The sequence below is a fragment of the Sebastes umbrosus genome, chromosome 9 (assembly GCF_015220745.1).
Source record: "Sebastes umbrosus isolate fSebUmb1 chromosome 9, fSebUmb1.pri, whole genome shotgun sequence".
NCBI lineage: Eukaryota > Metazoa > Chordata > Actinopteri > Perciformes > Sebastidae > Sebastes > Sebastes umbrosus.
The window spans coordinates 14,352,073-14,377,740 of record NC_051277.1 but is presented as its reverse complement, the minus strand read 5'-3'; the positions used below and the strand labels follow the sequence as shown (position 1 = coordinate 14,377,740).

The 25,668-nt window shown below is 40.2% G+C and overlaps 2 protein-coding genes across 3 annotated transcripts in view; one reads left to right on the top strand and one right to left on the bottom strand.

Moving 5' to 3' along the window:
* Window positions 1–21,039, bottom strand: part of frmpd1b (FERM and PDZ domain containing 1b) — a 28,647-nt gene extending 7,608 nt beyond the window's left edge. Inside the window, exons 1-12 of one of the 2 annotated variants that reach the window (XM_037780497.1) lie at window positions 20,810–21,039; window positions 12,491–12,641; window positions 10,163–10,273; window positions 7,644–7,816; window positions 6,306–6,408; window positions 5,843–5,888; window positions 5,360–5,464; window positions 5,064–5,159; window positions 2,934–3,059; window positions 2,709–2,828; window positions 1,234–1,367; window positions 26–152 (exon numbers count right to left, since the gene is read on the bottom strand). In XM_037780497.1, coding sequence (XP_037636425.1) covers window positions 26–152; window positions 1,234–1,367; window positions 2,709–2,828; window positions 2,934–3,059; window positions 5,064–5,159; window positions 5,360–5,464; window positions 5,843–5,888; window positions 6,306–6,408; window positions 7,644–7,816; window positions 10,163–10,269 — 1,137 coding nt within the window. In that variant the 5' untranslated portion in view covers window positions 10,270–10,273; window positions 12,491–12,641; window positions 20,810–21,039. The remainder of the gene's footprint in view (window positions 1–25; window positions 153–1,233; window positions 1,368–2,708; window positions 2,829–2,933; window positions 3,060–5,063; window positions 5,160–5,359; window positions 5,465–5,842; window positions 5,889–6,305; window positions 6,409–7,643; window positions 7,817–10,162; window positions 10,274–12,490; window positions 12,642–20,809) is intronic. The other variant, XM_037780498.1, reaches the window with a different exon arrangement.
* A 2,131-nt stretch (window positions 21,040–23,170) lies between these two features.
* On the top strand, window positions 23,171–25,001 carry tomm5 (translocase of outer mitochondrial membrane 5 homolog (yeast)). The gene is made up of 2 exons (XM_037779958.1): window positions 23,171–23,413; window positions 24,521–25,001. The coding sequence occupies exons 1-2, from the start codon at window positions 23,293–23,295 to the stop codon at window positions 24,553–24,555; spliced, it is 156 nt and encodes a 51-aa protein (XP_037635886.1). The 5' UTR covers window positions 23,171–23,292; the 3' UTR covers window positions 24,556–25,001.
* The last annotated feature ends 667 nt before the right edge of the window (window positions 25,002–25,668 follow it).

Here is a 25,668-nt window from a genome sequence, read left to right as displayed (position 1 = left end):
TGCGTCCGTCAACTCATCCATCTACCTTCTGGCGTGGCTCTAGCAGGGACTGGATCTTTTTAAGGTGGTAGCTGATGGCTTTCCTCAGGTCCTTCTCCCTCATGTTGCTCAGTAGTGTGGGAGAGATGAAGCTGTCCATGCCAAACTCCCTCCTGTCATCACCACACACACACAAAGGAAGGAAAATCACACTGATAAAGAGGAACTCTGAAGCCTCAATGCCTCCTAAAACTGGAAGTGAAATTGAACTATACCCCACATTCACTACGGACTTGATTTAGTTTCTCCAAAACCAAGTAAATATAGGTGCAGCATTTGAAAGGCAGAGGGAGGCTGGGACTGAGCCAGCTGTCTTATGTGTTATGATACTTGTGTTTGAAAGCTATTTGTCAGGTTACTACAATAATTAAATACACATATGAAGGTGAAGGTGAAGCTGACATAAGCTTTTCTACATATCGAGCCCTATTGTTGTGTCTGCAATGTAAAATGTAATAATGTGGTGACATATTGTTAAATATTCAGTCTCAGGTCTTAACACTGAGGTAATCAGTATGCATACCTTACAGCAAGTAAGCTTTTACATTAAAACCAAATACAAACTTTACTGAAAATGAAAAAATAAAAAAGCAGATTGAGATTTGTGCAGTAGACATATCTGCTGATGTTGTTTTTTTCCCCACAGCTGCCACTAGATGCTACTAAACAGCCATATTTTAACTGAACTGTAACCATCACTGCATCATCAGTTTAATTTGAGGTGGAAAAAATCCTGCGTCTGCGATGCGCAGAGAATTTATAACTGCAATGACGTATATAATCATATCAATCTATGACCGGTGAGTCAGTGGGGTGCTCTTTTGGGAAATGGATCTGTGCTTACGCAAGTATGTGCATTTATAGTCAGTGTGAAGTGTCAAGTGTGAAAGAGAGAGGCTGGGAAAGAGGGAAAATTGAAAAACCCAATAAGAAAATTTGATCCACATACAGGAAATAGAGCAAATTCAAACCCTTGCGCACACATGCAAAAATTTTTCCAATCACATTAATAGATTAGGCATTTAGAGTGCACCCTTATCCCACGCAAATTATAATGATTGCAGCAGTAGAACAAGCTCAAACCCTTAGATCCCCATAAAACCCTTTAATAATGAGGAGTGCTGAAGTCAGGGCCGTAGTGTCCCTCCAGTGTGACCCTAAAAAGACTTGCACACACAAGCACATACGACTCACGTAATGCTCTTGATAGAGGCCCTGGTCTGTCCACAACTATCTAGTCTCTCGTGCATGTGCAGGGCAGCCAGGCGGAGCGCGGTGTTGCACTTCATCTCTACAGCGAAACGCTCCAGCAGCACGTCCCCGACACTCTGGAAACACAAAGTCAAAGCATAATGCATACAGACGTTACAAATACACATGCACACTACAGTAAACACAGCCGTGTACAACAACTGAAAAGCAACGTATCAGCATTACACTTCAAGTCAGACAATGCAAAATACACAGCTCGTGAGCATCTTTAAGAGTAAACCAACACTGGGACCCCCAATGTGCCACTCATACTGCAAAAACAAACGCAGCAGGAGGCAAAGACTCCTCATTAAACAATAAATCATCATGACATAAGTGGCACTCCCGATGCTTTACTGTGCAACACAAATATGCACAGACTAACTGTGGCTTTGAGGCTTTTCATCCAGGGTTGAAATCTCATAGCTGAGCTACATCACAGCTCGTATGTGACTGTATGCAAGAGTTCTTTTGTTAAAGGGATAGTTCTGGTGTTTCGAAGCAGGGTTGTGTGACATACTCATCAATAGTCAGTGTCTAACCTACAGTAGATGACAGTCAGCGTGCCCCCATTTTGGAGAAACAGACAGGAGTATAGAGCAAATCAATACAGTGCTGTGGACGGGGGCAGCAGCAAAACATATTTTAGCCACCTAAAAGAAAGAGGCTCGCCTAAAAAAAAACGGTATCCTTTTAAGTGTACGATATATTTAGAATATTTTCCGACTGCGAACTGAAGTGTCTGTGAAACTTCTCTATGCTGTTTTTGTAAATGGAGTCTGGTGGCTTTGAAAAAAACATAGATAAGTTTCAGTTCAGTTCCCTGTCGGAAAGGGCTAGATAAAGCGTACACTGAAACGGATATTCATTTTTGTTCGGTGATTCTTTCTTTTAGGTGGCTAAAATACGTTTTGCTGCTGCCCCCGGCCACAGGACTATATTGCTTTGCTGCTGTGTCGGTACTCCTGTCTGCTTCTCCAAACTGTGGGCGTGCTGACCATCATCTACTGTGGGTAGTACACTGACTATGGATAAGTACCTCATACAACCACACTTCAAAATACCCAAACTATCCCTTTAACTCACAAAATGTTTACAAGGTGATACAAGGCCACAGTAATACTTCTTATTGCATGAGATTAGGACAGTTTTGAATTTATATGAGAAAGACAGGGAGCGTGTTCACTCCTAACATCTAATCAACTTTGATTCTGGCTCTATTTTTGTAATGTTTTTGCAAGCTAGAAGAAGTGTGAATATCGAATATACAGCTACATTTGGCAGGTTGGAACATAGATTTTTTTTTACATATAAGTAATGAGTCTGATTGAAGTTGACAAAGTCAAAGTCTCTTGCATAGACGGAGAAGGAGACAGATAGAAATTCATACTGTAGATGAGAGAATTGGCTTCTCTGACCTGTAAAAAGAGGTACTCAAAGGTAGAGGGGTCATCCTGCAGCAGGTCCATGGGGTCTCTGGGGATGAAACACACCCTGAACAGACATCTGTAGTCATGGGAGTCTTTTTTCTGCACCACCTGGTGAAGACAAAACAATAGAGGTAAATCACACCTAATATGAACCTGACATCCACAACTCCAGTGTGTTTGTTTGTGGACTTGTGCATCCACTGTTTCCTTCACCTTCTGTATGAGCTCGTCTTCGTGCAGCAGCAGCAGTTTGGTGATGCTGTACTGTTGCTCTAGCACCAGGCCGAAGTACTCGATGGCCCGGATGGAGAGTTTATCCTTCAGAGTCAGCACAATGTCCTGGAATGGTGAAAAAACAACAGTTCAGACCCCCTTAGACCAACATGTTTCATCCCTGTCTGCTGATGGTACACACAGCCCTCTCAGTTTCACTTTGACTGTTAATACAAATACAAAACCTGCGTTCATGAAAACAACAACAGATATGGTCCTACTAGGGGTGAGCTACTGACCCAATTATCTACCTCCTATCTCATTATGATGATTGTAAACAGTACACCTCTCAGTGTGCAAGTGCCCAACTGGACATAAAGATGATATCTAGAGTTTTTTTAACAGAAAACAAAATCATTCAGGAGCTATCCTTAAGCATGACTGCTAGGTGAGTTAGTTAGTCACAAAATCCAGCTCCGCTCTCCCTTACCAAAAAGAAGTTTATTCAAGTGTACTATTAGTATACTTCTTTTAAACTCAAAATAAGTATACTTTATACTTGTACTTTCGGGTTACTTTTTTATGTACTTATCAGAGATATACTTAACAAAAGTATACATAAGTATACTTGGCTCATACTGACAAGTATACAGAAAAGTTTAAGTATACTTGGCTCATACTGACAAGTGAACAGAAAAGTTTAAGTATACTTGGCTCATACTTACAAGTATACAGAAAAGTCTAAGTATACTTGGCTCATACTGACAAGTGTACAGAAAAGTCTAAGTATACTTGGCTTATACTGACAAGTATACAGAGAAGTCTAAGTATACCTGGCTCATACTGACAAGTATACAGAAAAGTTTAAGTATACTTGGCTTATAGGTCAACTTGTACTTAATCTTTTGATTAAGATATACTTAAGACAAGTATAATTAAGTATTCTGGCCTACAGAAAAGTATACTTGGCTTGTAGTTGTGCTTACTTTTTGATAATGTAGCCTGTTAAAGTGTGTGAACAAACAAGTGCTTCATGGCTCTGAATCATAGCACACTTTCCTCCTCACTTTTAAATGTTGCATAACTTCCTCCTCCAGAAGAAATATAATGAATATATTATTTTGTATTATTTCACCATTAAGAACAGCTACAACAGCTACAGCCTTCCCACACTCTAACACCCTTGGGGCAATCACAGAATAACTTGTGTAGTGGGCTTAATTACAAAGTACACCCACTGATTTCCAAAAAAGCCTTTCAGTACTAGATCCACTGTTTGGTCTCGTATTGCTTATGAGAAACTGAGGGGGCCAATGATCAGAGTTTCTGAGGACACTAATGTAGGCAGTGCGTTACAGTAAGATAGGTACATTCAGCTTATTCAGCTTGGTATCGGTTTTGTCATATAAATGAACATATAGAAAGTAGCTTCTCATTAGTTTTCATAGGGCGCGCTGGTATTGACAAACATGTCAGCCGCCTAAGAATGATGCTGCCACCTTTGGGGCCGGCCAGTAACGAGATGCATCATCCAATTACCCATCTGCCATGCAAGATTCATCAAAAGTGACCCAGTAGTGTAGCAGTGATGGCCTTTTAATAAAGCTTTGGTTCCCAACTTTTTTCTCTTGTGACCCCTCATCACATGTTACAAGTTTCGCTCTGAGGTGGCCTCTTCAATCAAAGAGTGATTTTACTTTTCATTTTGTAAAATTACCCAGTAAGTTATGAGTAAAATCATTGATTAGAAAAAATACTAAACAATTTTATGCAGCAGAACTACTGTATATTTCTTCTGCTTCCCAAATCTGTTTACTCATCACCACTCAGATTTATCTTGCGTCCCCATGGAGGGACCCGACCCCCATGTTGGGAACCACTTGGTGATTTGTGGTCAGGTACAATTTTCCAATAATTTGCATGAAAAAAAAAGCAAAGATTAGAGGGACATCTTATAAATTAACCTGTTTGGCGACCCCTCCAATTTAGACACTGATTTTAAATAATCAAATTCTAACTTTCCTTTTTCAGTACACATCCAGTGCAAACATTCTTATAATTAGTTATAATTGTTGGTAACATTGCCTCTCTCTTCTTAGATTCAATATCCAAAACCTGTTAAATACACACCTTGACGGTGGTGCTGCCGTCAAACTTGAAAGCCTTGGTCTGCCCGTTCTCTAAATAGACTTTTAGGACATTGGGCAGGAAGAGAAGAGAGTTTCCCTGATGGAGAGACGAAAGAGAGAGATATCTTTGTGGTTAGACAGAAATCAATTTCAAACGGGGGAAGATAAAATAGGAAAAGGGAGCATGTCATCATAGAAAAATAAAGACTGATGGAAAGAGTAAGAGATCCAGAGATGAGAGTCATTCATCAGTGTCTCAAAGCGGCCTTCATTCTGTGGTAAGTAAGGTTTTCCCACCTGAGTGTGCCCGTTGACCACCACCTCCTCTGCAAAGCGCACTTTAACTGGATTACTCCTCAGACGAGCTCTCTTCTCCGCCGACATGATGGATGACTTGGGATTCTGCAACACAAAGACACCCGCCAGCGCCATTATGCGATGGGCTGGACCACGGACTTAGAGGCACACGCACTAAAACAAGTGCAATGACACAATTAATTCTGAGACCAACAAACTTTGAGACTCGAAGCCGTAATCAAAACAGTCGACACGCACATATTTACATTTGCACATCACGATCTACAAGCAACATGAAGGCAGTTAATCCTGTCAGAAGACACGGGTTTACAGTCACATGCTTGAGGACACACAGAGCTTATGTCTTACAGTAATGAAGGATGGTGTAATGACTCTTTGTGAATGTGTGTGTGTGTGTGTGTGTGTGTGTGTGTGTGTGTGTTTGCGTTGACGTGAGGTCGTCAATGTCTTCTTTGTACTCACTGTCATGTGCCGCAGGATAGTCACATTGATGCAATCCTCCAAGTCCCTGGGCGGAGAAACAATACATACATGCAAAATCACACAGAGATACGCACACAAGAGAGATCATTATGCTGCGGTCCAGCTGTCAAGTAAGCACTTTCTCCTCTGACCTTTCCCCTAACTTGCTAAGACTTTCTTTCACACACCCGCTCAGACATGAATCAGCCACACACACTCTCAGAAATGCACTCCGGCAAACAACTATGACAGGGCATTTAGTCACTGGATGGACCGGACACACTGGTAGGATGACACACTGGTCCTAGTGACTGACTGGCCTATCATCGTTCACAAAAAACTATTTAAATACGTGTTTTTAAGTCATATAAAATGAATTAGAATTGATATATATATTACATTTTATTATAGATAGATAGATAGATAGATAGATAGATAGATATTAGTTAGCATTTATTCTCACCGTAAGATGATTTCCACCTGCTCAGCGCTCAAATCCTCCAGCACTGTATCATTAATCTGCAGCACCTGGTCCCCTGGGTACAGTATCCCATCTGCAGGACTCCCTACACACACACACACACACACACACACACAATGAAAAGAGTGAGCGCTTGCATAAAACAAAAACCCAGCTGCACACGTGGGCTTGCACTTTCAGTTCAGATAAAGGGAGATATACACACAGATGCGGGCGCACACACAAAATGACACATATGGTTATTCAACATGGCTGACTCAACAGTGTTCAGGATGTGAGGGGTTACAGTTATTCTGGGTCTCATCCAGCTCGGCTCCGCTCTGCTTTCTCTAGTTATTTATACTCATTTGTCTTCAGGCAAGAGAGCACGACTGAGGCACAGCAGTTTCAGCTTACTCCAACATACCCACACACACACACACACACACACACATACATAAACATACTAAGTGTATGTATGCGTTAACACATACGCACATTGCACACATATTTTCACACACCCCCCGAATGACTAGCAAAGCCCCGTCTGTCCCTGATTTTTGACCCACTGACGGCATCCCACACTAGCTTACACACACACACACACACACACACACAGACAAGCCAGGCCCAGCCCGTCACCCTGTCAAGCTTTCACTTCAGCTCTGCCAATATCCTGATCTGTGCGGTTTTTCAAGTCCCCTCCCTTCCTCCTCTTTTCTTTTTCTTCCTTATTCCTCATCCGCCACTTCACTCTCACAGTTTTTTTTCACAATTTGCACTTTTAGTTGTCGTCTATTGGTCTACCTGCTGGCATCTTCTCTCTCTCTCTATTAAATCTTGTCTTCTGTTATCACTTCTCTCTCCTTTTGGCAGCAGATAGCAATTACACAGCTGGTGGCAGGGTGGGACCCTTTATCAGCTTCTTTTACTGGATAGACATAAAAGTATTGGATCTCTCTCTCTCTCTCTCTCTCTCTCTCTCTCTCTCTCTCTCTCTCTCTCTCTCGCTCCCCCCTATCAGAGTTGCCTAAATGAAAAGTGATTGAATTTAGAGAGGATGAGCAGGTGGCTCTGTTGTTTCTGTGGGTTGTCTGGCTCCGTGCCCTGCAGTTTGAATTCCAGGGGAGAGTCAGTGTGTGTGTGTGTGTGCGTGTGTGTGTGCGTGTGTGTGTGTGTGTGTGTGTTTGTGAGAGAGTGTGTAAATCTGTCTTGCTGCAGGCGGTGCACTGTTGCATAAAGCAGGAGGCCATTTGGAGGCAGGAAACAAAAAAACTAATTGCAGTTATCCACCTAGACAAACACCTCCCCACCACCACCATCACACACTCCCCCATGTACCTGCGGCGACGTCCCTGACCAGCAGGGGTGCGTTTGTGGTGAGGATGAAGCCATGTCCAGTGCTGCTGTCCAGGACCGCGTCCCTGGTGATCTGCAGCGTCAGCTTGGCCTGGAAGTTCTGATTGGACAGACTGTTGGAGCGCTGCGACCTCCCGTCGCCTAGCAACCGCTCTCTGAGGAGGTCAAACAGGGTTAACAGGTTACCGGTCTGGAGACTACAACATCATCATCAAGAGATAAATTTAGGCAGATGAAGGGGCGAGACAGGTCACTGCTGTGTCTCTGTACGCTGACAACTTTCACCACTTTGTTCAGGAAATCTTTTTCCTCTTTTACAAATCATTGCCTTCTTTATTGTGGCAGACTATTAAAAAGTAGTTCAAGTTGTGTTGCTGTGAAAATTCAACTTTTTCCACTTTAGTACTAACATAACACGGCAAGAAAAATCTTGACTGATGACTTTTACAGAGATTTTGGAGCTGAAAATAACAACATTTTCATCATCGATTAGTTGGGCATCACATTTCACCTTAGCCCAAAGTGACATGTTCATTTTGTTAAAATAAGAATAAAAAACTAAAAGAGATTTGGTTTACAATGATACAAAATAGAAAGAAAGCAGGACATACTCAAATTTCAGAGACTGGTATCTGCATATGGAGGCGTTTTTTTCCACTTTTGCTTTAAAAGTGACTCAAATGTTTAATTAATTACCAAAATAGTTGCCAATTAATTTGTCTGTTGAATAATCGATTAATCAACTGATCTTATCATTTCTAAGACACTTATAACCATAAAACAACAAGGATAAGAGTCTACAGCCATGCTTGTGGCTCTGTGATGCTGTATACTTTGGCACAGCAGTGCTTTGAGCTAAATGCTCTCAATGGCAGTTTTATTGTGCTGATGTGTTGCAGGTATAATGTTTACCATGTTCAGCATCTTAGCTTAGCATGTTAGCATTTGCTATTAGCAATAAACACAGAGTACAGCTGAGGCTGATGGGAAAAGTTTTACAGGTATTTGATCATAAAACAAAATACAGCAAAAATCTAAATTTTGACCCGATGATGGTGTTATACTGTATATATATATATTTACTATACAAAAGTTAAAAGTAGGGATAAAATTGGGCTGATCTATTCAATTTAATTCTATGTGTATACTATATACTGGTATTTTAATTCCTGTTTAAATTTTGACAAATTTCTTGCTGCATTAAAAAGGTTTACACTTGAATTGTAATTCCTGTCAATTTTGAAGATTTTTTACCAAGTTGCTAGAGTACGATTTATTATTTTAATCATAAATAACAATTCAGTACATTTATATCTATGCATTTATTTGTTACATTTTGTTTTATAAAGTTAGTAAAGCAATGTTTAAGTCAAGCCTGATGTTTTCTTACACATAAAATAATGATCCCCGTCACTTCCACACAGTGAGGCATACATCTTAACAATTAAACACTGGTATCAGATCAGTTCTCGGTATCGGCCGATACCCAAAGCCCAGGTAGTGCTATCGGTATTGAGACTGAAAAAGTTGAATCGGTGCATCCCTAGTTAAAATATCACCAAAGTTATTACAATTCATCCTCTAGGGACCTTGAATATCTGGCCAAGTAGTCGGGAACCAGAGAACAGAGGTCACGTTCATATAAACTGCTATACATCATCAGCTCAAATGCACCCTGTGGGAATACACAGTATCTGTATATGTTGTGTTTAAATCAGTGACATCCTGCTGTCCAGGTCAGCTGCTTGTGACAGGGTGAGACTTTTTCCCAAGAATGACGAACAGGGAGTTCACTGGTCTTCCTCTGCACTGCCTCATCTGCTGAGAATGAGAAACCACTTTGTGGACAACAAGGGAATGAAGGGCTCTTGAAAGCATATTTGTGGTCAACTGTGGGGTGTGTTTGTGTGTGTGAGAGGTCAGGTTTTTGAATATGTACTCAGCTATGTGTCTGAATGTGTGTGGGGAGGGGAGCTGGTATGTGTGTTCATAACAGGTTAAGAAATCAACTTTTTATAATGATTTTTAGGTTCTCTTTTTCGAGAGAGCAACACATTTCCTTCACTAAAACACACCACTTGTAAAGCAAAATTTTTTTTATATATATCTTAAATGATATATACCACACCTCCCACACGTCTTCTCCACTACAGAATCTGGCAGCAAGCCTAGAAGTGGATGATGCTGTTTTCTCCACTCTCTACCCCCAAACTGGATTGTTTAGTTGTTATTTATTTTTTTACCATTCAGTTGTTGCCGCAGTGGTTTGTGTGGGGTCGGCATTTTCTGCAACTATTGGCTGTGTGGTGCCAACACTTTCTACTGCATGCTCACTTGTTTTCCCATCAAAATCGACAAAATCATTTTCTCACTCAGATGCAAACACTGGAGCGACCCCACAGGGAGTATTTTTCATTCCAACTTTTTTACTTTAACAAACATTTCCTGAGCTTTGAAGAGGATCTTTGCCCTGAGCTCTGACCCTTGTTCTTTCTGTTTACCTGCTAAGCGACTCTCGGGTACGTCGTATTATTGTTCCCACCACCTGCTGCACCCGACTGGCCCTCCGAGCCGGAGACCTGCTCCTACATCGCTCCTTCTCCTCCATTTATCTAAAGAGACAAAGAAAAGAGAAGACTATGAGCTGCAGACATAATCCCAACAAGCCGAACACGGGGAGATAAGGAGACGTGGAGAGAGGATGAAAGGATTTGGAGGAAGAAAATAAGTTAGAAACTGTGTAGAGTTTAGCTCTGTCTTGTTGGGACTGTGCATTCAGCACCAGAATTCGGCTTCAGCTAAATTTGCATTCGCTCTGTTTTTATATTCAGAGCATGTAGGCTGCCTTGAATGCGATGAATAATCAGATATGTGAACAGAGCAAGACAGGCTGAATGAAAAAAAAGAGAGGGGTGGAGAGCAGACAGCATGAACAACAACACATGTCACACACACACATTTGCCTAAATGATCTGATTCTCAACAACAACTGCACCATCACACAATAACAGGATTCACAAAGAGTTCATATGCAACAGTCTGCATGTTCACTACAAACCTGCAGCTGTGCACTTTCTGCTCCGCCTGCCCTTTAAACAGGGGGACATAATGAAGAATGGAGGGCTCAGTCAAAACCCCAGGGAGGCAAAGCTGGTCAGCACTGAATCCGTACCAAACCTCAAGACTTTACGATTCCCCTCAATTGTGTTTTGTTTCTGTCAGCCAATCAATACGCTGGCTTTGAGCGTGTAAAGCCTCTGATAATTCCTTGACAGGGTTTATTATCTATTTTTGAAAATATACTCTATAAGGGTTGCTGCATTATTCATGTTTCTTTTGTGATTGATGTAACAGCAACAAAGATTTTAGAGAGATGTGTTGCGGAATCAGATTTCAGTGTGTTTTTGATTAGTTGAAGTAGCTGTTTCATTTGATTGCGGCATTACGGTGATAAGATATTGTCTCGTGATGTACTTTCTTCTGCTGTTCATATCTGTATTGGACTGTTTTACATCATGAAGCAGAGAAAAGGGACGGGAAACTTTGGCAGGGACGCGAAAGAGTAGCGACCCAAACCTGATCAATACGGCTAACGATGATGAATGTGCTCCTGAAACCTAATGATCCGTACCTTTGCCTCAGCAGCCAGCTGCGGAGAGCTTAGTTTGATCAGCTCTCTGAAATATGGAGGAAACCTCCGCAAGCCAAGACTTTTGTGAAGATCTCAAAAGAAACAGTTTTCGGGCCATCGGCCACACTTGTATGAAGCATTTTAAAACGTGCCTTTGTGGAGTGAGGAGGAGGATAAAATCATTACAGCGTAATGACTTTATTGTACTTTAAGTTCTGACTTAAGGGAAAAACAATACACACTGCATTGCAATCAATAGAGCACATTCTGCTGTCGGTAAAGTCGCATTCACGAGAGAGAATACAAGACTAATTTGTCTTTTCTTTTGCTGTAAACAATCAGCATCTCCAACAGATTTCAGCTCGTCTCTGTTGAAGTGATCGCTGGTTGTAGGCCAGCGATGACCAGCCTCCCTCGGTAGTAGTAAAGCACGCAGTCAGTGTAGGTCTGTCCTTTAAGAGGATTAGAGGCCCTCGTTCTGCACGGGCCCACACTGGTCAGGGTGTCACTTTAGCACCTCCCGCTGATCCGGATTGAGGCAGATTGACGTGGATGAGGAGGGATGAGTGAGGCTAGGTAGCTGACAGCTGCACGGCGTGATTATTGACACAACGGTCATGAACCATGTTTTGACTGCTAATAGAGGCTTCCTTGCATTGTGTGGGATGTGAAGCATGCTTGCAGGTGTAGGTGGTTTGCATGTGTGTGCTGTAGTGCTGCAGTCGGTGCTGAGTCAGGTGACAGTTTTTGCTGTCACTCTCCTTCTTTCTTTCTTTTATTTTCTCCCCTCTCTCTTTCTCTCTCTCACCCTCTCTGTCCTTGCCGAGTCAGGTAGTCGTCTCCAATGACAGTCTCTCTGGGCAGCAGCAGCCAGCTATTTTCTTTATATACATGCACATCCTTATAGCACTTGATTCAGGGGTTTACCATCTCACTCTTTACAATAACAGCCCACCTTTATAACTTATAACTAAAGCAGATGTGTATTAGTGTATATGGTTCGACCCTTGAAATGCATTTTTTAACAATGAAATATTCTAAAAGTAAGGTCTTTCACATCAATTAAAGGTGGCAAGCTTCTGGAAAAGAGAAAGATTTGACTTCTCAAGATACCAGCACTTTCAGGAGCTCCAATTTTGTCCACATATTTTAAGAAAAGCAGCCCATTTTAACTGAAGACTGTGAGAGCGTGACTCACCGTGATGTGGCTTGTCTCTTCAGGACTCCAGAACACAAATACCCTCTCGCCCTCTGAGACATCAGCTCTGCAGCCCCTCCAGGATTGGCTGAAAAGAGGTGGAGGGGGGTCCTTGTGATCATCAGGGCCAATCCCAATCTGGCGCGGCCACCTGTGCAGAGCGGAGCAACGCTATCAGGGAGAGCTGTCAGAACCCATAAACAAGATGCATACCACACGACGAGTTTATAATTAGAGCGTGAAGCGGCCAGATAGTCTGATTAAGTCAGATCAGCTGTCTCTGTCTCGGATTTTTAACCTATTTATAAGGAAACAGAACCATATTCCAGTTGATGTTTTCAGAGTGAACACGCAAGTCAAGCGAAGCAGATGTGAGTCCAAACCAGCTATGTGGTTGTGGTTTTCCAAGAGGCCCCTCCTCTGGTCCCCAAGGCTCTCTCTCTCTCTCTCTGTGTGTTTCTCTGTCTCTCTCTCTTTCTTTCTCTGTGTTTCTCTGTCTCTCTCTCTTTCTCTACTCCTCTGCAGCCTCAAAAGCACATGGCGATGTGGAGACGAGGCACTCCATCTCCGTCTGCTTGTCTAAATTAAAATTTCATATCGCCCAGTTCAGTTAACAGTTCTTACTGGGCTCGCTCTAAAAGCAAAGAGGACAGCCTGTGAATCTTGATGTGGTGGAGGGAGACACGCTGCAGGCAGACAGAGATCTTGGCCAAAGATAAAATAGGACAAGTCTTTCATATGAACACCAGGGCAGATATGGTTGAAACCTTAGCCGGCCTCTGGTTTTGGGGAGAAAAACAAACTTTGTTGTGAAAAGCCTGGCTGTTGAATTAAGACAGACACTGAATAAACAATCTTGATCTCATCTAAAGGAAACCTCCTCATTTTGCACTTGAATGTTGATCTGCGAAGTAAACTCTCCCTCCCCAGGGGCTTTCATGTACAAGAGGGAACAGAAATCCAGGAATTGATAGTCCCATCTGTGCAGCTCTCCCATCAGGCCCTGTGTCCTGCACACAGAGCTCTTTCACGAGGCCCATGTGTCCCAGTGAAAAAGCCAGCAGAAGACCTAGACCCACACAGACTGCAGGGCACATGAATAATGCATGGGGCTAATGCAGCTAGCCTCCCGACCGCCTCCTTCTACCACTTTGCCAACACGGGTAACAAGAAGAGCGGAGCACAGAAGAAGAGAGACACACAGGAAAGACGTATGGGGGTTGCAGAGGTGAGGAGGAGGAGGAGGAGGAGAGAGAGAGGGGAGGGGAATCTGAGGGGCTGAGAAAAGGGGAAGGGATACAGAAAAGAGAATTGGTCTAGGCAAAGAAAAGAGAGAAAGGACAGGATATTGCAGGGGGGTGGAGGAAAGGGGGAGAATTTTAAAGAGGGTGAAGAGGGCAGCGGCAAAGAAACAGGAGAGAAAAGCTGCAGGAGAAGAAAAGAAAGAACAAAAGTATCTACAGTGAGACGTAAAGGAGTCTGTCCACAAGGAGCAGCAGGAAAAAAAAAAGCTGATCAATGCAGCATTTCTCCGCCAACTGAGAGCACACAAAGCCAGGCAGCAGACATTGATGAATGGTTAAATAAATAAATAAATAAATAAATAAAACAGCAGACCTGTAGCATTGTTACATCGCTCATGTTGTTTTACACGTCTCCACTGTTTTATGGCATCTAAAATGAAGAGGTTGTTCCGTCTTTCTAAGGATGTGACAGCATTTTCAAATCCAAGACGGTAAAGCCTGGTGATGAGTCTGCTCCTAATCTGGTTCTGAATCAATAGTAATCGTGATTCCCGTCCTCCACTGTCCTTAAATCCCCAAGCTGCCCACAAACGCAGCTCATCGGCAGGCCTCAAGTCCAGCCTTTCACTCTTTCTCCCTTCTCTCCTCCCATTATAATCTTTATATACATGGAGAATAATTGTTTCAAGTGTTGTTAGGTGATGATCTATCTATCATATCTCTCTATTTCGATGTCTGTCTCATTTCCCTGAGACAATGTCCACCCCTCTCTGCTCATTTTGCCCACACAATGTCTCTCTGTCTCGGACAAAACAGTCCGTTATTCACTCCTGACGGCACACTGGTATGAGCACACATGCAGTTCATAGACGTACTCCAGTCTCTCCTCAGGGGTTGAGAGGTGGCACTGAGCTGGCAGCTTCTGTGCAGCCAGCTGGATAGAAAACAGCCCAATTAGCACCGCTGAGCCAGACCGGGTCACGGCGGGTCACACCCACCTGGACAGGGCCTGCATGGTGAAGTTGCATTAGGACACAAAGTGGGAGAGAAAATGCCCAGATACAGCTGCTGTTCTGCTAAATAACATAATCCGAGCTAATGGATATGACAATCTGATTGACGGGATGAATTTTTCAGTAACAAACTTAGATTCTTGTCAATCAGCTCTCCGCACTAATAAATGACAGAAAAGACTGGGGCACTCAAACACTCAAGCACACACACACACACACACACACACACACACATACACACACAACTCACAGGGCTTAATATGATAAGCAAGTGGTGCGTTACACAATTGGTAACCAGATTCCAGCAGAAGCGTTTAAACAGCTTTTATTTAGAAAGGACCAGTTGGCTGTTATTGACGTCTTGTTCTCAATCTGTCACACACACACAGAAACACACTCACACACCCTCCAGCCAAAAATGACACACCGGATACAGCTGCACCACATGAGGTGCAGGGTATCAGCAGCAGGGGTCGGTTCAGCAACTCGACAATTAATTTTGGCTCACAGTCGCTGCCAACAAAGTTGGACACAGAGCTCAGCGAACGTTCAGTCACATCTTGGCACAAAATATTGTGTGTGTGAATATCTGGACGTCTTGAGGTGAGAGGCATTTCGATTTATGTGAGGCAACTGGACTGCTTCAGATTTCATAAATTGTTAGTTGTAAATGTGAGGAACAACAAGTAGAGCAGACGATAAATACTACAAAGTTTGTTGTTTTGTTTTGCAAAAAACTGCAGACGAATGAAATACAGATGATATGCTATTAATTCAGTTGTTGACCCTCGTGGGAAGTTAAATTTACGTATAGATTCATAGACAATGCAGGTTTCAGAAGAAAAGTATTTATATGATGATTCCCAGCTAAAATTTGAGACATAAAAATGGCAAGGGAGGTTACAAAAGCCAGTTTAAATATTTTACACTCATCAGAGACTATTTTATGCTGCAAATAGTGTTATGCATTTCATGATCTTATTACATTCAAGTTATTGTGAAACGTCGTGGTCACAAGCAGCTTCTACAATAATCAATCAATTTGAATTTTGGATAGGAAGCTGATAAGATCTCACCACATGTTACACTATATTCAGCTTTGATCACTTCGTTAAATGTACTAATATTAGTCGTATATCTTAAAGGTGCTCAATTCTAAACTCAGAGCATATAAATTAATTAGTTGCGTTTATCATCTTTTCAGAAATTCCTTTTGTGTCTGTGACAATTGTCAGACAAATAGGCTGCAACAAAAGACATCACAGTTAAAGACACAGACATCAGACAGCATAGCGCCCCACAACAATATCACCGGCAACAATCCAAATAATCAACAAAATGCTAGTGACACGACGGCGACGGCGACGACGACGACCACACTACCTTCATCTTGATGGGAACTACTCATATTCACCATAGAGGGGATGTGTTATACATCACTGAGGATTACACACACCCTTTCCTCACCATTTGGTACAGACATTTGTGCTCCCCAAGAGGACAAATCAAATAACTATATAGTGATATACCCTGACCTTTCCTCTCGTACCACCAGAAGGTCAAAACTTTCACTTATCCAGTAAAGTATCTCTAGATGGATCGGCACAACATTTACAGGCATTCATGTTTCCCAGAGGATAATGACTTTGGCGATCCCCTGACTTTACTTCTAGAGCCACCAGCAGCTTAGAAATGTGGGTTTTTTATTGCAATGTCTCGACAACTATATGAGATGGATTGCCGTTCAACTCTCCCTCAGGATAAATCTAAATACCTGAAGAACTAATGACATTCCCATCAGCCTCAGCTGTACTTTATGTTTACTGCTATGTAACAAATGTTTGCATGCTAACACACTAAACTAAGATGATGACACAGGTAAACATTACCTGCTAAACATCAGCATGTTGTCATTGTGAGCATGTTAGCATGCTGATGTTAGTATTTAGCCCAAAGCAAGTACAGTACAGCCTCACAGAGCAGTTAGCATGGCTGCAGACACTGTTTGTATTGTTTTGTATTGTCCTGTTTTCTTGTGGTGTTGTTTGTATTTATATAAAGGGCCATATATATAAAAAAGCTTAGGCTTTACAGACTATGGCTGCGTCCGAAATTCCATACTAACATGCTATTTAGTACACTATGTGAGGTATTTTAGTATGTCCGGAACCTTAGTGTGAAACCACTAGTACTTGAATTGCACTAGTTTCCGGTGAAATATTACAGTATGCAACGCTGGACTCTACGGCAGCATAAATATCCCACAATGCAATGCAGTAGTGACGACAACTTTCATAACGGATGTTGACGGACAGCTCTGCAACATCAATAACCCTTCAATTTAACTGTAAGTATAAGATTCTACTTAGCTAGGCGTAATATATATTTAAAATTAATTCAGACTTTGATTCTCATAAACTGTCGTTTTGGTCACATGAGGTTGGAACAGGTTGCCATGGTTATACGTCTCCAACCGGCAAGGAGGCTCTCAGGAAGTGACGACGTAAATTACTCCGAAAAGATACATACTACTGTTTATTCACTATGTTGAACGATAGCACACCGATTGAGTATGTAGTGCATTGTATGCGATTTAAGACAAAGCCCTTTTCATTTCCATTCTGTTGCTAGAGCAACAGCTTTGGTCCAAGTTTACTTCCTGTCAGCGACTGCATTAACAAACTTTGCAAGAGGAATTACAAAGGGGTCTGTTTATAATGTTTATGTTGTCAAGTTTGAAAAGGTCTAGATGCAGTGTACATGTGGCATTTGTCCATGCTATGTATTCCACTTGTCCCTGTGAAACATAAAACATTAAAATAAACTCATCCTGCACTGAAGTCCACCAAAGAAATAACACTATTACAGTAAACAAACAAGCAGCTTGGTGGCTTGTTTAAGTCTGTTGATTGCCACAGTTGCTTGTTGTGTTTCGCTGGTTATTTCTCCATCCTCCAGACATAATCACATCTCCCACTCTTCATCCAGCCTGTCAGCTCATTCCATTAGCATTATGAAGACAAGGGCTCGCCGTGTGTTGCTCATTTCATTTCCCCTTTCATCAGCGACCTGGCGAGGCTTCAGGTCCCCTGTGCACTATTAAATAATGGGTCTTTTTGAAGATTAATAGTGCGCTGCGTTGTGTTACAGATCTCTATCGATGGTTCTGATGGTTCTGGAGAGAGACAGACAGACAGACAGCGAGACAGAGAGAGAGAGAGAGGGGAGGATCTTTGGATGCTAGAGGATAATAGATGTTGCAAGTCTGGGAAAACTGTCTGCCTCACTTCTTCTGTTGCTGTCTGAGCCAATTTCCTTCAACTCAGTGATCCTTCAAAAACTGCCCAATAGAAGGTCTTATCTTTAAGTAACAGTAATATGAGGGCAGCCAGCGAGCCAGCAGCTACAATAGGCCTCTGGGCTCTGGAATAATACTTACATGTAGCTACGGCACGACTTTAATATTTCATATCACAGCGAAGAATAGAGGAGGATAAACCTGGTTATACAGAGCTGACGATTTACTTATAGGCTTTATGATTTATTTTAAGGCTAATCATACTCTTAATGTTTCACTATATGCTCATAAATAGAGTTGGCCTACATTATGGCGCCATTGCCAGTCAAGTGTGCCATCACCATGGAGCTGTCACATCAATGAGGTCACGTCTCCTTTTTTCCTCTGCAGGAGCAATACTTGTACAGTTCGAAGGGAAAAACACACAGTATATCCGTCTGTATTGTCTCTATAGGCTATCCACTGCCATTATCATACACCAGTGTAACCCCTGACCTGTGAATATAATTGAATTCCTTTACTGAGAAACACCAATATCGATTGATCCAACAGCTTCCAGTAGCCATGTGGTTGAAACAATAGGAATTAAATTCCTGAACGGCTTCAATTATCGATTGATCCTATACAGTATATGATCAGTTGGTCCAGGCATTGGTCAGGAGCACCAAACACCAGCCCAGCAACCCAGTGTGCCCTGGAGACATGAAGCTAAGACTAAAGAAGAAGAGAGGGGGAGAGGATGGCTGGCTGGCTGGCTGCAGTAAGTGGGACAGAGCAGAGGAGCAGTCAGCGGGGAAGATCGAGGCTATAATGCAGCCAAGCCATGCAGGCATCAAGGCTTTCCTGATATGCAAGTTCTGCCTGTCGTGTACTCTCCTCAGGCAGACTGACCTCGGAGACATGCAACTCCCATCACATGTTGGAGCATAGGCCTACATCCCTGAGTCATAAGCACAAAGCCTGCAGCAGCAGTGGCAGCAGAGCACAGCAAACACTGTGCAATACAAGAGTGAAAGCAAAACACTGAGCATCCACAGCCACTTCACATATCTATGTGAAGTGGCTGTGGATGCTCATGTGTTTTGCGTTCACTCTTGATAGCCTATAGGCTGCTCATCACTGGGCCAAAATGGCATTCATTCATTAAGAGTGCGTCTGTGTGTGTGTGTATGTTCAGCTGTGGCAGCTGCATATAAGATAAGATAAGATAAGATAAGATAAGATAAGATAAGATGAACCTGTATTAATCCCGGTAGGAAATTCAGGTGTCAAAGCAGCAACATCAGCAAACAGAGTGAAACACAGGAGAGGTAGAGCTATACAAAAATTATAAAACAAAACAATAATAAGAGATATAAAAGATACAGAGTGAATGGGTGAACATAGTGTGTGCAGTCCGTCAATAAATAAATGTAATATGATAATGATAATATACAAAAAATATATTTTTGGGAGGTATATGGTTGAGAAAGAGTTGTGATAAGGGTTGGTTTATATCTACGTTTTAACTCCGGATGGATATGTGGGTTGTAAATAAACTTGGGATGCTGTTCATATATTTAATTTGGGATGTAAATAAATCTGGGATAATTTATATATTATATTATCATTCTATGATATATGAGTTATAAGAGGAGAAGTGAGAAAGGAGTAGGGAAATATAGGTTTTACTTCTACCTATTCCTTACTTTGTTATTATTTTGTATTTGTTTTTATTTTATGTTCGAAATAAAGTCTTTCATTCATTCATTCATTCATTCATTCATTCATTCATAATATGCTAAAAAAAAATGTATAGAAATAATGATAATAATAATATGATGCTGTTAAAAAAAATACTCAATGATTAACTTAAGTGGTATAACACGTGTTTAAATGGGAACCACAAACAGCGGTCGTATTAAATCATGTCATGCATTAAATGAAGGCCCCAGAACAGCAAAACGCATTGTTCCGGTCTAGTTGTGTTGCGCGCTTGTCATGCCTGGCACGGCACGGTGAAGAAGAGCGCATGAAGAGAAGAAGAAGAGAGGCTGCTTCTGGCCAAAAGGATATGAGCAAAGAAAAGAAAAAAAGAAAGGGAGAAGCGGCTGTCTCAGGGTGGCTGCTGCACATCGCCTACGCCCATTCACAATGTGCGTGTTTTACAACCCCAGACTGCTGCTGGCTACCTGATCCATCAGGATTTAGTCTGTTCGTTTCCAATCTGTAGCCAGTGACGGTGATTTCACTGCGCATATACGGCAGCGTGGAGCTCCACTATCACTATATATAACACATGTGTTTATGTAGAATGATCAGTGTGGTACAAAAAATGGCCATAATTTAAATTCTGTATTTCTATTCACAACAATGTAGAATAACTAGCCTATATACGTATAGGCTATTGACCATCGCTCATAAATGCTTTATAATAGCCCTTAGAATAATCAATATTTACCATCGCACTAGATGAAACACTATAACTCTGTCAAATCAGTGGCCATGCTGGTCAAAATCAGGAGGCTAAACAAAGAAAGAAAAAAAAAAAAAGGTCAGTCTTTTGTTATACCTTTATAATCTTAATCGGATTTAAATCTCTCCATCGCCTCCCTTCAAACAGTGACGTGGGTATATAAAGCCTGCAGGCGGTGTGAAAACCACCATCAGGTAAATTATTCATTTTCATGTGATAATAAAAATCAGTTCCAATGGATGCAAGGTGCAGGCGTGTGCAGCCCTTCATCCAGACAATAACACCGGGAAATACCGAGAATGAACTCACCTAGTTTGTCTGAGGAGGAGACAGACTGGACCTGGAGAGTCTGGGAGGGTTATCCCCCAAAATGATGCGGAGAATATGAGAGGAAACGATGTTTGATCCTCAGAAATATCCGCTGCGTCCTCCTCCCAGGCCGGATGATGATGGTGATGTGATGTGTGTGTGGGGGGTTTGGCTATATGCTGGATGCTGTCATCGTACTGGGACTGCTCTCTCTGCCTAATCCTCCTCGGCCCTGAGCTCAGAAATAACCCACAACCCCCTCCCTCTGTTCTTCTCTCTCTCTCTCCTCCTCCTCCTCCTCTGTCTGCCCGGAGGACCCCCACCCCTCCTCCGCAAGGTCAGCTCATCCACTCAGTTACATCCTATAATATAATATAATATAATATAATATAATATAATATAATATAATATAATATAATATAAAATAATATAATATAATATAATATCATATCATATCATATAGTATAATATAATATAATATAATATAATATATTATAATATAATATAATATAATAAAATATAATATAATATAATATAATATAATAAAATAAAATATAATACAATATAATATAATATAATATAATATAATATAATAAAATAAAATATAATCTAATATAATAAAATATAATATAATATAATATAATATAGTACAATATATTATAATATAATAAAATAAAATATAATATAATATAATATAATACAATACAATACAATAAATTATAATATAATGATATGATATAATATAATATAATATAAAAAATATATAATATAATATAATAATATATTATTATTATAATGTGCATGCTCTATTATGTATTTTATTGAAAAATATTGATTGTCTGCTTTTATGATCCAGTTTTCCAGTTTTTGTTAGCTAATAAGCTCTAATATTTTGTAAATTATAAAATATAATATAATATAATAGATTAGTATGATAATAATGTGCATGCTCTATTTTGTATTTTATTGAAAAATATTGATTGTTTGCTTTTATGATCCAGTTTTCCAGTTTTTGTTAGCCTATTAAGCTCTAATATTTTGTAAATTATATACTGAATGCCTGTATCCATCTTAATAGACGCTGTTTTGACTGTAAATTGAGTCTATTTTTTTTACCTTTATTTATAAGGACTTTATCATAAATTTGATGTGTTGGAATAAATACCACTAAAAATTATTTACACTTTCACAATTTATCTTACACCATTTTAGTACCTTGATTCAATGATCACAGTGATTCCAAGAAAACAAAGTAGTGATTACTCACCTAGCAAAGCGGGGAAAAACTGCCCCTGGAGACCCATTGTTCATTGTGCGTCAGCTGGTCTGTGGTAATTTAATTAATTGCAAATGTGTTGGGCAATCTGCACCACTGAATCACAATATCAGCTCAAATGATAAGGTGCTCAAAGTGGGTGCATTGCTACCTGTCTTGTGAGGCCCTGTGTCAATATTTACATGTGCATACCCCTAAATGAAACAACAAACAGGGGGTCAATGGGAGTCCAATGCTAATTTTCCCCTAGTGGGTTAATCTGGCCTTACCCAAAAACTCAAATAAACATTATTTTTCAGGAAATAACAACATAAAGAAAACTAGTCATACAAGGAATACAACCAATATTATAATAATATATTTACTGGATTGTTATTGTTGTTATTGTATATATATATCTAGTCCTAATTGTTTGTTATCACTATTATGTAGTCATATTATTTCTTTATATTAATCTTGTCTCTAGGTGGAGGCTTCAGATAAGCCTTATTTTTTTTTTGCCTCTTCCTGCACTGTATATTATTCATTTATTTTTTTGTTATGTTGTATAGTCTTAAATTGTGCAAAACAAATAATATAAGACATTCCTTTATTAGTCCCGCAGTGGGGAAATTTGCAGTGTACAGCAGCAAAGGGGATAGTGCAAAAAACAAGATGCATCAGCTAACACAGTAAAAAAAGAGCTGAACAAAGTGTAACAAAATATAAACAATTTAAATAGAAGGAAGTATAAAAATAGGAGCAGTATATACAGTATTGACAATAAACAGACTATTAACAAAATTGCACAAGTGGAAAATGATATTGCACAGTGAGAATGAATGAATGAATGAATTAATGAAATTCCACCTGAAAATATCAGGTTATTGTCAGTTATAAACAAATAATAATAAACACATAATAATGAACAAATAAACAAAAAATATTAATATTGAAAATAAACTAAATAAACACAAAAAAGGAAAATACCCGTATTACCCGTGTCCCATATTTAATTAAATATTATATTGTTATTGACTGTAGGGTGCCACATTTAATATTCGCCTTTTGGTGTCCTCGTGCGATTTGTCCCTCCATGCGCGCCCTCGTCTTTCATCGTCACTTCCGTTGTTACGTACATCCGGTTTAGCTTATTTCACCCATGCTCACTGGAACACGAAAAGGCTGAACTGAAGAACAACAAGAGGCAGATAAAACCACAGATATAATGTTCAAACTGGAAGGACTCGGGCCGAAAATGGACCCAGAAGAGATGAAGAAGAAGATGCGACAAGATGTCATCTCATCTTTAAGGAACTTTCTTATTTACGTCGCTCTCCTGAGAGCCAGTGAGTAACATTAAGGTTACAGGCAGAGATGACATTGACATCTAATACTAACAACACTGACTGCTATTTAACGACATCTGTTTGGTCACCTCGTCAACGTGATAATCTATTTATGCACCAATTATTGTTTATTTGTTTTGTTTATTTGTTTTGCACAATTTAAGAGAATACAACATAACAACAAATAAAAAAATAATAATATCCAGTGCAGGAAAAAAAAACACTGGGCTAATCTGAAGCCTCCACCTAGAGACATGATTAATATAAAGAAATAATATGATAATGGTGATAACAAAACAATTAGGGCAAGATATATCTAATAACAACAGTAACAATACAGTAAATATATCAAAAAGGCAAGTGTGTGTGTGTGTGTTGCATGGAAGTGTATGGTTAGTTTTTGCATACCAAAATGTAGCCTAAGTTATTTTTTTATTTTTTTTTATTGAACAAATTCAGATTTACAAACAACATGGCTCATAGATCATTACATTAGAGTAAAAGGACGAGGTGCATACAGAACAAGAACAGATAAAATATGTAAAATTATGCATGAAAATAATAATAAATTAAATTAAGGGCTGTACCTGTAATTCATATTATTCTATTATGCTAAGAAGTTTCAAAGCATTTATGTTTTTTCATGACTTTAAGGGCTTTTATGTAAGCAATAAACTCAGAATGGAACACATTAAACTTATAGGTTTCACTTTCATATACTTGGATTTGTGCAAATAAATTTTTTCCAAGAATGTTATTCACCAGAAAGTCATCTTTGTTATTGTCCATGACAAGTCCATAAACAATGTTCTTTTGAGAGAGGTTTCCCAGATGAGAAACTTTTGGGAAAAGCCAGTCATGTATATGAAGCCATAAAGCTCCAGAATACATACAATGAAAAATAAATTATCAGTAGTTTCAGTATCATCACAAAATACACAGTTATTGGTGCCTAAGTTGTTTAATGGTTTTATGTTTTTAAGTGTTTAATGTTGCCTACAATATCTCACAACAACACTAGCTAAATTGACCTAATCCAAGAGAAGATAAACATCATAATACTCATCTGTCACCTCACCCAATTACCTGTGTTTTCTGTGTTTTCAGCCCCCTTTGTGTTAAAGAAGCTGGACAGCATATGAGCGGAGCAGCAGGTCTCTTCTTCTGCCATCCACTGAGAGTTCACTCCCATCAGAGACAGCATGGACCATTATCAGCAGACAACTGGGGCCATTACAGCAAATCGTGTTGGAGACACTGCACCTGAGGAAACACCTTGTTCTCATTTCTTATTCCTTGTTGTAAACTTTAGTCTGCCTTTCTTGTTAAACATATTGTGATCATTGTTAAATGCAAAGTGTGATAGTGTGTATCCCTGCCGTGTTCACACATTAAAGGGAAACCAATGTTTATTTGGTTGGTTTGTTTTTACGTAGCAGATTTGCTCAGTCCTGCACACTTGGAATGGAAACTGTCAAACTGCATTATAAATGTACACTGCAAGGCACACATTTTTGAACGTTTTCATCAATGAGTTTGAAATCTTAATGTGATCACTGAAAATAAAATTGGAGACCAAGAAAATGTATCGCTGTCTACGTTAAAACTTATTGACAGGCATCTGCAGCAGCAACACCTTAACATATTTGTCTTAATATTGTTGTTTCAACTTTAGGATTGACCTTTAAATGCATTTTTAACCTGTATTGTGATGCTTACTGGTATTTATAGCGTAGACCACAGTGCTCAAGTCACAGTTCGGTTATTTTTGTGTCTTCAATCGGGCTAACCCGAATGCTTCGAAGCTTTCACTGTTGCCATGGTATTCAATCTCCAAATTCGAGAAGGAATAATCCCACATTATTATTTATTTTTAGTTATCCCCAAACGGATATCGCTGTTTGTTGTGTTTAGAGGTGCGTGTGAGTACAGTAGTGCTTCAGCAGCACTGAAACAGGGGAGATGGAGACAGACGGACAGAATAACTTGTCAGCCTGCCATGTCGCAGTGCTCCGCGAAGCTTCGAATACCTTTGAACATTTCTCACTGAAGCTTCGAAGCCCCAAAAAAATGGTATTCGGACAGCCCTAGTCTTCAATGTATATTTGTCATAGGAATAATTCAAGATTCAAGATGTTTATTGTCACGCCGGTTACACAAGTACATCGTGTGAAATGTTTTTTGCTGGGAAGCTCCATTAAAAATGAGTTATATTACAACTATAAAAGGAAACACTTTGTGCAAGGCATATTAAG

Coding starts and splice junctions, on each gene's coding strand:
- tomm5 (XM_037779958.1), top strand. CDS start 23,293: ATGTTCAAACTGGAAGGACTCGGGCCGAAAATGGACCCAGAAGAGATG. Junction 23,414..24,520: donor CGTCGCTCTCCTGAGAGCCA/GTGAGTAACATT, acceptor CTGTGTTTTCAG/CCCCCTTTGTGTTAAAGAAG.